Genomic DNA, 11,737 nt, shown 5'->3' on the forward strand with positions numbered 1-11,737 from the left:
ACTAATTTCAATCTAAATATATCGTATCTCAAAGTGATGGGCTCATTGATCGAATGCTTTCGCGTCGAAGATGAACATGGGGTAAATGAAATTGATTAAAAGAGCGTACCTGGCACAGATTGGAATCCCACGCTAGCCCAATAATTAAATTAATTAAAAACAGGGAAAAAAGCGTAAATTTGAAAAAGAGAAAAAGCGAGTAAAAAAAAAAAAAAGCCCAGCTTCAAGTTTCATTCACCTTCGTGTCATGTCATCATGTGAAGTTCCGCATCATCATCATCATCATCTCCAATCTCTCTCTCCATCTCTCGCATCTGAATCTCTCTCCCCGTCTCGTTACACACCCTCATGCCGTTGAAGCAATTCTCGGATTCAAATCGAGCCTGCAAGTTGTCGGGAACCCTAATCTGGGCGCGCTTCTTCTTCGCTTCGCAGCTTCGAATCCGTATCAAAATGTGATCTTGGATCGATCGCGAAGATACAAACTGTCGTGAACTCCGCAACCCACGATTCGATCACGTCTCTGCATCCTCTTTCCCTGCGGATTCATTCCGGTTCGAGGGAGATTGAGGGGGGAAGGGGGGGAGACACAGAGACACGGAGAGAGAGAGAGAGAGAGAGAGAGAGAGAGAGAGAGAGATTGGAAGGAGCTGGGAGATGCCGAGTGTGACTGTGAAGCTCTACAGCGTCTTCTTCAAGCTGCTCCTGAAGCATCGGTTGCAGAACCGGATTCAGTCGCAATCTGACGATTCCGACGCGTTTGGCGTTACCTCCCGCCCCGAGGAGTCCGTTGCCGCCGTGAACCCCTCCTTCGCTGACGGCGTCGCCACCAAGGACATCCACATCGACCCCTTCACCTCCCTCTCCGTCCGCATCTTCCTCCCTGAGTCCGCCCTCTCCCCGCCCGAGCCCGACTCCAAGTCCCAATCCAGGCCGAGGGCTCGGATCCCGTTCAAGAGCCCCGATCTCAATGGCAATTCGCAGAGCAATCAACCTTCTTCTCGCCGGCACAGTTATGGCACTCCGACTGCCGCAGCGAGAGATGATCCTGGGAAGCCCTCCAATTTCGAGGAGAGCTCGCGATTGAGCCTCGGGCGGCGCAATAGCTTCGGATCATCCGCGGCACACCCGCACAATGCCAAGCTGAACGGTAATCATTATACGGGGTTTAGTAACGATGCGGAGAGCTTGAGTTTGAGATCGTCTGATGGCGGTGGTTTGCCATACAGAGGGTATTCGCCCTTGATTGGCAATGCGAGGAAATTGCCAGTGCTGTTGCAGTTTCATGGTGGAGGTTGGGTGAGCGGTTCGAATGATTCGGTGGTGAATGATGTCTTCTGTCGGAGGATTGCGAAGTTGTGTGATGTGATCGTTGTTGCAGTCGGGTATCGGCTTGCGCCAGAAAATAAGTACCCGGCTGCATTTGAGGATGGGATGAAGGTATTGAATTGGTTGGCAAAGCAGGCAAATTTGGCTGAATGTAGTAAATCTATGGGTAGTTCACGAGGAGTTGCCGCCGAGTCTAAGAAATCTGACCTTCACAGGCATATTATTGATACTTTTGGGGCACAGATGGTTGAGCCCTGGTTGGCAGCTCATGGAGATCCCTCCAGGTCACGTTTTTTATCCTCTTCCTTTGAATGATTTTTCAGTCTGTGAGTTGGAGTCTGTGTATCAATTATCTAGACAGCATGATACACGGTTTATCTATCTCGGTCAGAATGCAAAGAAAAAGAGAATGTAAAAGTTCGTTGATGCAGTGAGGAAGTAGGCTGCAGATGATATCGAGGAAAGAAAGCCAGTACCATAATGCGGACGCTATTCCAAAAGCATATATTCCATGCTCCCTTAAGGAACTTTGTGGACTTGATATTGTGATTATGACCCACTTTTGGACTGGGCTAACTTTAAAAGAAACTGACTCAAGCTTCTTACCTGGAGTTTGAACGTGGAATAGTGTGGATTGGGGAAGGACATATTCTTTTACCCTAAAATTTGAAGACTCCATTTTTGGTAGTTGAAGTGTTTATGGAAAAAGGCCTTATTAACTTTCTATTTGCTACCTCTGTGCAAGGACGGAAAATCACCTTATATCTGGCTCCAATTTGCTCGATTAGAGGAACTTTCCTCATCATATTGTAAATTTCAATTGCAAGTCATTTTGCATAGAGCTGCTGTTTTAGATAGCTGAATAGATTTATAGATGTACGAAGACATCTTGATGGTTGTTGATTGGCGAGGTGGCAACCGCAACCGGAACCCCGATGACCCTCTCCTTAAGCAAAGCCTCATTCTTAAGCTAGTGAACAGTAAAGGTGAATTCAATTGCCAGTTGGAGCGGTGATATTGGTGCATTCTTCTTTGAATGTGCAAGATTAGCAGTGTCCTTTGCACTACTAGGAGGTTTAGTTACCTTTTTCCCCTTATTTTCGATTGAAGTTTGCAAGCTTGGAGCAGCTACAAAAAGTTCACTTGTCTGATTTATGGGCTAAACTCCTATAGTCTGATATCCTTGGGCAGATATCTGAATTCCTGTTTGTCTTCGTGAATCTTTGGATGTTAATATCTCGAGATCTGTTTTACTGGCGTTAAGGCCAAACTTGAATGGGAGTTTAACTTCCGTTACAGTGGTTGGGCACTGCAGCAAAACCTTTCTTTCTCCTTCTCTGCAACACTACTTTCTAGGTTGATGATAGTCTTGATGTATCTCTTAGAATTTGGATCGGTTGGAGAATGCCAGTTAGCATATGGTTCATTCAGTATGATCCTAGAAATTTTGATATAGATGAGGACTTCTTTGATTTTATTTTATTGTATCTTGATAAACTATCTTAGTCTGTTAATAGAGTCATGAAATGCATTTGAAGATATATGGAGGTTTGAAGTAGTTTTTCCCCGTTTGGCGCTTCTCATTTTCACATAGCGTGGCCTAGGGGCGTACATGAATATTGCTAATAGAATATTGCACTCTTGGTAACTTGGTCTTACTACCAAGCTGAAGCATCCATTTGTAGGAACACAAATAATGTCAACATTAATTTGCTGCTTCACTTTGTATTTTAAGAGAAGAAGATTCCTGTCGTAGTTTTGCTGATTTTTAATTCGTATATTCCCCCATTCTATCCGCAATGACAATATTTGTAGTGGAATGCTGCAATAAGTCCAACTCGCGGAATGGATTGGCAGTGCACCCTTCAATGCAATTAAAGATGGAATCTCTTGCTTATCCTATCAAGTACATATACCTTAGCTTTTGCTACCTTGACAAAACCTTCTACAACGAATTCAGCCACTCTGTGTTGTGTACAGTAATGTCTAAACTAAGCTAAGCAGCATAAGACATGATTAGGTCTACTTAAGTTTTTCCCTTTTGCATGGCTTGATTTGTGGTTACACGGATTTTTTTTTTGTCGTCTTTGATTCCCTCACCCAAATAAATTATGTTGACCCAATCTTTCTTCTCAGTTTTCTCTTGTTGAATTAAAGCATTTGCAACGATAAATGGTGGATTTACGTGGATGTTGTCCTATTTTTATGAGATATGGCTTTTGCCCGTGGATAGGCAGCTGACCAATAGCTGTTGCATTGCATGTTCTAAAGTGGTAGTTAAATTTCAGAGCTGGTGGCTTTTTTATTTTTTTTTTTGGGTCAGCAGAGCTGGTGGCTTTTCAATAGTTATGATTCGGACATTTTTATGAGGTGTACATTTTTTGTAATATTTGTCAGTTTGTGCCTCCTTGCAAGTGAGGTGAACCCTCCTTTGGAGCATGTTTTGGTTCGTGCATCAAGAACTCTAAATCTTTTTTCTTTTTCAATGTCATTGAAACAGATGTATTCTCCTGGGCGTGAGTTGTGGTGCGAACATTGCGGACTATGTGGCACGGAAAGCTGTAGAGGCAGGCAGACTATTGGATCCTATTAAGGTTGTTGCTCAGGTTCTCATGTATCCATTTTTCATGGGAAGTGTTCCCACACATTCTGAGATAAAGCTAGCAAATTCGTATTTCTACGACAAAGATACGTGCCTACTTGCCTGGAAGCTCTTCTTACCCGAAGAAGAGTTCAGCCTGGACCATCCAGCTGCAAACCCACTCATCCCTGGCAGAGGGCCACCCTTAAAGCTCATGCCTCCAACACTAACAGTTGTGGCAGAACACGACTGGATGAGAGATAGAGCCATTGCTTACTCGGAGGAACTCCGGAAGGTGAACGTCGATGCTCCTGTTTATGACTATAAGGATGCGGTTCATGAATTTGCGACACTTGATATGCTTATCAAGACCCCCCAGGCTCAGGCTTGTGCAGAAGACATTGCTATCTGGGTCAAAAAGTACATCTCATTCAGGGGACACGAGTTTTCTTACTAGGCAGGAGATGCCAACTGGAATGACTTGTAACTGGAGGTTCCACTATTGGGACTTGGCAGTTTTGCTTGAGATGGCTGAAATAGCAACTTCTTGCTGCCACCACCTCTGAATTTTGACACAGCAGTCAGGATGACGGCTCATCAATTTTAATACTTTACCCATATCGGGTTTATTTGTGAGAAATATGTAATGAGAGATTAGGATAGATTTGGCGTGAGATGCATTTGCTCCTGATATAAGCTTTATATGCCTGATCAGAACATTGTCTTCGGCATTTTTTTTTTCTCTTCCTGTGAATTAAGATGTACAACGCTTCAATGAATTCAGTTGGTACAATTAAGTACCCTCTCCAATTTCTTTCCATCAACTCTCTTATCTGCTATTATTTCAACATGAGATTCGTCTCTACTTGTCCAGGAATGGCGAATTCTGTTTTCAGTCCACTGTCAAATTTTAGTTTTTATTTGGTCTGGCCACTGTCTAATTCAAGATGCTGAATATTTTACTTGTTGCTGGCACCACTTGTGTTAGGCGTACAGATTCTTGTTCAAACAGTAATGTTATCTCGTTAACCTACCTGGTAGTTGGGCCGCGTTTATCCTGACAAAAGGACGTTCAGCCACTTTTTATTGTCCCACTTGGTTACAAACTCATGCTGTCGTCGAGCTCATGAAACATCATTTTGATTTGGTTCCATGGAGTTGGTTGACAGTGGCACTTCATTGCAACATTTCTAATCAGATTGTGTCATTTTAACTTGAAAACCTTTCCCATTTCCTACTAGTCTTTCCTGCCAAACCTCTTCTACACACTACCCATTCATTCTTCTCGCACTTGGTTTTCCTTGGTGGTCCTGGCTGGTTATAGTTGAGGTTTAAAGAAGTAATGCTGGAGGGTTGGTGAATCCGAAAACTTTTTTCCACTCCCTTGAATGAGAAAGAATCAGAACTTCTTGGTTAGTCGGTGAAGGATTAATGACCATGACAACAAGAGAAACATACCAGCTACAAACGAAATTTAGAACCAGAATAAAGTCAGCACTAGGTAGGTTGGCTTCTAATCCTAAGGTTGATGGCTCTGGAAGCCATGGCTCTTAAGTTTGCCCTGGCCGAGGATAGTGAAGTTCCTGAACTCTCATTAATTCCCCGGAAAGCCTCCATGAACTCCTCTCTTTGCAACCTCAGAGCAAGCGCCGCATCCTCATCCTGGCTTGGCATTCCTCTTCTCCTCCTTGGATATGCGTCTCTGCTCGGTGCAACTGTTGGTCGAAGACTCCTGCGCGAATTGTTGGAACCCTCTCTTCTTTCTGGTTTCTGAGATTCAGGGTCACGAGTTTTGGTGCCACTGGATTTGGCGGCCTTCCTTGTTTCGATCTCCTTCGGGAACAGGAGCTGTATTGTGTTCCACAGGACTGTGTTCACAGGGCAGGATCTTCCATTGCTGCAAATTCAGAAACAATGTGCAATAGTGACAAACTGTCCGAATCAATCGGTGAGCACTATCAGCCACTCTTTGGGGTTTGAATTGCTGCTTGGATTGGAAAATGAACAGAAAAAACAGGCTGGCAGTTATATCATCATATTGATAAAATCTCGCCAAATTCAGAGTCTAGGTTGAGATAGGGTTTATTACCTGATTATCTGCCTGCACTTTGGGCATCGCTTCCCGCATTTGTCGGCAGCGGATTGCAGACATTTCTTGCAAAAACTACAGTAATATTTAAGAAGCATTCACTCAGCAGCTGTTCATCAACTACATGAAATAATTAAGCTGAAGATACAAGCACTGTCAGCAAGCATTCTAAGCAAGGGGTTGAAGGCTGCTGCTTTACCTGTGACCACAAGATGTGGTGCTGGGTTCAAAGCAAACTTCCAGACAGATCTGCAAAATCAAAAACCACTCAGTTAACACAAACAATTTCAGAATTTCCAATTGTAAAATCAAGCAAAGAAAAAATTGATTTCCACAGAACAAATAAGAACGAAAGAATTAGGTTACTTACTGCACATGAAAGTTCTTCCCTGAGCCGGTCTAAGCAAGGAATTGCCGGACTTGGGTCACACGATCCAGACTCGGGGATTTCGCCTTTCTCTTCGTTTTTTGCAGCTTCTTTCACTTGGGTTTTTTCCTCCTTCCTCTCTGTCAACTCAGTTGATTGAAAATAATGTCTCATGAGATTCAAAACCAGAATGGAAATTTAATGTGAGAAATATGACGGGATATGATACCAGAAGCTTTAGCTTCTTCATCATCTAGATTAAGAATGGTCACGGGCAACGGAGCAGGACTCTTCCTCTGATCCCTCCGTTTCCTGAAGCATAAAGATCATCATCTAAGGATCTGTCTGTTCGGATCGATTCGAAGAAAAGAAACAAAAGCCAAAGAAAGGAAAAGAAGTCGCCTTTCAATACCTTCTTGAATTCGAAGGGGGAGTCTTGAAATTCAGATCCGACCGCTTCTTCTGCTTGAATTCACGAACTGGTGTGTCGTCGACAATGAGGCTGGCGATCACGAGCGTCTCTTCATCCCAGCCTGCCATTGCGGCCGCCGACTTGAGCCTCGGGCTGAACAAAGTCTCTTCCTTTGAGCCATTTTGCGCTTGGTTCGGATGTGCCCGCGAGTTCTTCGGGTCCTTGGGGCTTTGCTTTGGTTCCTCCGTCACCATTCCTGGCGAGGGTTTCTACTTTGTACAAGGATTCGCTTCGAGATCGAGCACGAGGACGAAATGGAAATGGATATGGATATGAGGAGGCGATCTTGTTGTGTTTTGATGATTAGGTGGCAAAGCGATCTCTTTGCCGGACTCCAACGGTCGGATCTGATATTTAAAACATGGTTTCCTCTAACGGCCATAATTGCAAGAATAAGGGAAATTTGTCGCCAAAACAAAAGTAATAGTTTAATCTCAGTTAAGGAAAATTACGAAAATATGAAATTTCAAGCTCCTTGAAATGCTTTGATGTACTTTCCGATTGCAACCTCTAGACACTGGTTCCGCCGCCAATCAAAAATTGCGAGGGTAATCAAATACGAAATTCTTGTATGAAATATGAAAAATCGCACGGTATAATTGAAGTTATAGCTTACAATTATACATTTCAAATGGGCGGATCGGGGTTTGGGTTTGATCATAAAAGATCCGATCCGCATAGATTCGTTTATGATCCATCTAGCGATTCATACCCGGTTCATATTTAATTCAATCTAGAAAAGTTCATATCCTAATTGAGGTGAGAATGCTGAACGAGTGAGAGCGAGAGTAAGAGTAAGAGAAAATAAGGGGCGAGTCATAAAAGTGAGTCGAGCCTAAAGCTACGAGAAATGATCAAATAGGTTTACGATGGAATACACAAAAAACTTTATCTCAAAGAGAAATGATATGTATATTTGAGGTAAACCTAGAGCGCCCTACCAAAATGGTATTACCTCTGTCACTGAATTTTATTGCTCATTATCTACAAATCTAATCGAAAACCATCTCTAAAGCGTACTTTACAGCGTCAAGGAGCAAAACACCACCAAAATTGAGAGAAAGATAGAACCCCCCCAAAAAAAAAAAAACCAAAAATTCAGCGTCTCAACCCGGCCGCCTGCACATCCACCTCCTCCTGCCACGGCAAAAGCCGCGTCCGCGGGTCCGCAAAGACCTGCAGCACCCGATCCCTGAGGCCTGTGTCCTCGACTTCGCAGAACCGGCTCGACCAATCCGGGGGCTCCACGGCTTTGGTCCCGAGGCCCGGGGCCCGGTCCTTGGACCCCACGTTCTGCTCCTCCTTCCAGTCCGCCACGTACGTGGCCACCCTCCGGTAGAACTTCTCCTTGAACACTTCCCACACTTGGTATTTGTAGTGGTTGATCACCATCGCTCCTCGGTCCATGTTCGCGAAGTTGAACCCGGTTCTCAGGTGGAAGTGGTGCACCACGTTGATGAGCGTGGAGTTCAGCGCCTCGGGCCTGACTATGCTCTTGTGCCGCTCCGGGGCCGCCATCCTACAAGTGTACCCCACCGTGACCCCTTGTCGCGGCGCATGCTTGAGCCCCGATGGACCGAAACTGTGGCACGAGACCCTCAACTCGCCCACGTTCCTGGGCCTCGACGCGTTCCTCAGGATGTCGTTGAGGAACAGACCCGTTGGCAAGTGGAAGAACTCGTCCACGTCGATGAACCCGACCCACTCACACGCGTCTCGCGCCCGCATCGCGCAGTGGGCGAACCCGCCTTCTTGGGTCTTAATCCACGGCCAGACGTGCCTAGAGATGTTGTAACCCACGTCGGCAAGGGACTCAATTACGTCGTCCGTGTTGTCCTCGCTGTTGTTGTCGTAGATGAACCAACGCTGCACTCCGACCCGGGCGTGGTAAACGACCCATTCCCTAATGAACCGGGCCTGGTTCCTCACCATCGTGCAAATGCACATACTGTGATGCTTCCTGGCGAGCGGCTTGAGCGCAGCCCGATGCCGCGGCCGGGCTATGGAGCGCAATGTCGGCCCGCCCTTTACCCTGATCGAGACCTTGACGGAGGCGTTGTTCCTCTGTGGACTGCTCAGGACGCTCAGGGGAGTTTTACACCGCACGATCTCCTGAGCGATCGACTCGACGTCGGATCGCAACAAGAACCTCGGTTTCCTGAAATCCCAGCCATATACACACTCAAACCTCGACGCGTTGGAGACCCTCTCAGGCCGGAGATTGAGGCCCTTCACGAAAACGACCGTGGTGTTGTCGCGGTCGATCATGGCCTCATACACCAGTGAGTCCCACCTATGGCTCGGCCCCGGCGGGACGTGTTCGTCGGACTCAAATGCAAGAGAGACCAAGGACCCGTTCTCCGAAAGCGGGCACCGCACGATCTGCTCACCGGAATCCTCGCCGTCCACTCCCGCCGGCGGGAGCTTGAGCCGCAGCTTGGCCGAGTCGGAGGCCTCGACATAGACACAGTGAATGTCCTCCTTCGTAAGTAAGCGAGACGACGGAGGGTACTGGAGGAAAACCACCGCCTGGTCCGGGAATATGACCGTTTCTCTTATCGAAACTGATGGAGCGGACTCAGAGTCGCCGGAGACGGCTTTCATCACCGAATTCCGCCATGAGGGGACCACCACCGGTTGAAAAGTTTCTGCACAAATACCAACGACGAAATCAATATGAGAGTCGATTCCAAACATCTTCTCAAATTAAAAGATTATCCGTAACAGAAAATCGCGCAAAGCCCTCAAATTTGGGGAAACGGAATCAGCAAATTTGGTTTTCGAGCTCGTCATCTAAGCCGACGATTGAAAACTCTCTCCTTACATTCTGGAGGCAAGCGAAGAATCGATTCAAGAGACAGAAGGAAGAAGAAACCAAAATTACCGGAATTGACCCACGAATTCATATGCGAAAACAGAGCATCTCATGGAGTTCATCCAAGCACAAGAAATCCCAGACCAAATAAAATCAAAATCAGAGTTCGTAATGCAAGTTGTCGCATTTTTTTTTATAACCCTTATCGACGACGATTTTCGATTCTGGAGAGAGATGATGAGTATTGACGAAGGACGAAATGGAACAAAGAGAGAGGAGAGAGAGAGAGAGAGAGAGAGAGAGAGAGAGAGAGAATTAGTAACCTCCGAAGGAGAGGCGAAGGGTGGAGAAGGTGAAGACAGTGAAGAGAACGCAAGAAAGGACGGCGAAGATGGTGCACCAGAAGAACCTGCTCCACGAGACGACGTCGCCCCCGCCCCCCCGCCCCCCCTCTCCGACGTTCCCTCGCCGCCATCGAAACCGCTTCCGCCTCCGCTCACGAGCGAACCAAAAAGACCAACCCCGTCTCCGTTCTCATTCATGAAAGCACCATAAAAACCTCACCTTTCTTCTTCTTCTCCTTCTCCTTCCTCCTTCCTCCTCCTCCTTATCCGTCTCTTCCCTTTTTTACTCTAACTTCCCACTCGAAACCTCCACGAAAATCTTGGCTTTCGAGGGAGAGAGAATCGGATTGAGATGGGAGGGCAGGAGAGAGGAACGATCTGGTGTTTCGACCGTTCATGTCGGTTTTACATGCGGTCGTTAACTGATGATCATCATGGGCGGGGAGGTGCTTTTGTAGCGACGGAGACCATGCACCAATGGCGCCGCGCCACTGAAGATCCGTCGATGGGGACAGCATCGTCTTTTTCAAGAAGTTATTTCGCGCATTTGGTATGCCTAAATCAACTAACTCTATCGACCGTGTCGGTCTATCATGAAGATCCACACATTCGTTGCTTATGATTTTTTGCGTTACTAAGTAGAGCAGATCGAATTCTGCCATACCCTAGTACCTAAGCAGAGCTTTGTGGCAACTAGCATCGGAATGAAGAGGTTTCCCGTGCACAAACTTGTAAGGAGGTGATGCCGTGCTCTTCCGATGAAATCATGACTTGCCGAAACCAGTTATTGTATTGAAATATTTTGTGTGTCTTGTTCAAGGGACCGGAAGCTCGAGTTAAACTTGGCATGGTACGATCCAAAGTAAGGATGTAATTCGCCATACTTTTCTTATGAACAACTATAGAAAGAAGGATGATTTGGTATTTTCGGCTCATCGGATGCGTGACCAAAAAATTTATCGGCTCTTGGCACATGACTGTATCGATACATATGCATAAGGTGGTAATTCTATTTCGGCGCTACCATGTCTCGGTGTTAAAAATGGAATGCATTCCCACGTGTCCAAACAGAGGTGAGGGAAAATTGATTTGGAAACTAATCGATCATCTCATTGATGATGTCACATCTCCACGGGGTGGGACCCACTGAAGAACTCTTTCTCTAATTTACGATAATAATAAATGTGAAGTGGGGGTCGATTCAATTTCTATAGCAACAGCTTGCGTTTGATGATGCGTGCATTTGGCCGACATCGGACTCGTTGGTTTCGTTCGGGCATCGTTCGATCGCTTTCGATTTCGCTACATCTCTCTTGAGATGTTACGGTAAAAACTTGCTTTTATATATATATATGACGGCCAAAAACAAAAAAACAAAAAATTTGCTATAAAAAACAATTGCTAGTCAAAAGTTAATTTTTTTTACTTTTTCAAGTAGATCCAAAATTACTTCTGAAGCAAAAAAAAAAAAAACTTTAGAAATAGAAAAACGAAGTTGTGTAACCAAATGTATTTATGCTCTAAAAGTACTTATGAAAGTGTTGTCATGCGTGCCAATAAGAATATTATTTAAGTTTGAGATCTTGAGACAACATCAATGATATGATAATCCTTTTAAGTTAACTATTCTTATTTTATTTTATTTTGTACCGCGCTATTATTGTCTCTTTTTTCTGTTGCATATTCGATGTGAACTTTATTGGGATTTTTCAATATAGGTTCGAGGATGAAAAATTACTT

At 45.3% G+C, this 11,737-nt stretch overlaps 2 protein-coding genes across 4 annotated transcripts; one reads left to right on the plus strand and one right to left on the minus strand.

Annotated features, from left to right (window-relative positions):
- The first annotated feature begins 232 nt into the window (after window positions 1–232).
- On the plus strand, window positions 233–4,730 carry LOC115751145 (probable carboxylesterase 11). 3 transcript variants are annotated; one of them, XM_030688890.2, is made up of 3 exons: window positions 233–584; window positions 617–1,613; window positions 3,830–4,730. In XM_030688890.2, exons 2-3 carry the CDS (start codon window positions 658–660, stop codon window positions 4,365–4,367), a joined length of 1,494 nt encoding a protein of 497 aa, XP_030544750.1. In that variant the 5' UTR covers window positions 233–584; window positions 617–657; the 3' UTR covers window positions 4,368–4,730. The 3 variants fall into 3 exon arrangements, with proteins under 3 accessions (XP_030544750.1, XP_048128812.1, XP_048128811.1); XM_048272855.1 differs by having other exon boundaries at window positions 233–566; window positions 601–1,613; XM_048272854.1 differs by having other exon boundaries at window positions 233–560; window positions 601–1,613.
- A 463-nt stretch (window positions 4,731–5,193) lies between these two features.
- Window positions 5,194–10,430, minus strand: LOC115751167 (glycosyltransferase family 92 protein RCOM_0530710). The gene is made up of 8 exons (XM_030688923.2): window positions 9,977–10,430; window positions 7,964–9,486; window positions 6,779–7,047; window positions 6,596–6,678; window positions 6,370–6,506; window positions 6,199–6,248; window positions 6,000–6,074; window positions 5,194–5,807 (listed from the first exon to the last, which is right to left on the minus strand). Exons 2-8 carry the CDS (start codon window positions 9,440–9,442, stop codon window positions 5,408–5,410), a joined length of 2,493 nt encoding a protein of 830 aa, XP_030544783.2. The 5' UTR covers window positions 9,443–9,486; window positions 9,977–10,430; the 3' UTR covers window positions 5,194–5,407.
- Between the last annotated feature and the right edge of the window lie 1,307 nt (window positions 10,431–11,737).

The sequence above is a fragment of the Rhodamnia argentea genome, chromosome 11 (assembly GCF_020921035.1).
Source record: "Rhodamnia argentea isolate NSW1041297 chromosome 11, ASM2092103v1, whole genome shotgun sequence".
Classification (NCBI taxonomy): domain Eukaryota; kingdom Viridiplantae; phylum Streptophyta; class Magnoliopsida; order Myrtales; family Myrtaceae; genus Rhodamnia; species Rhodamnia argentea.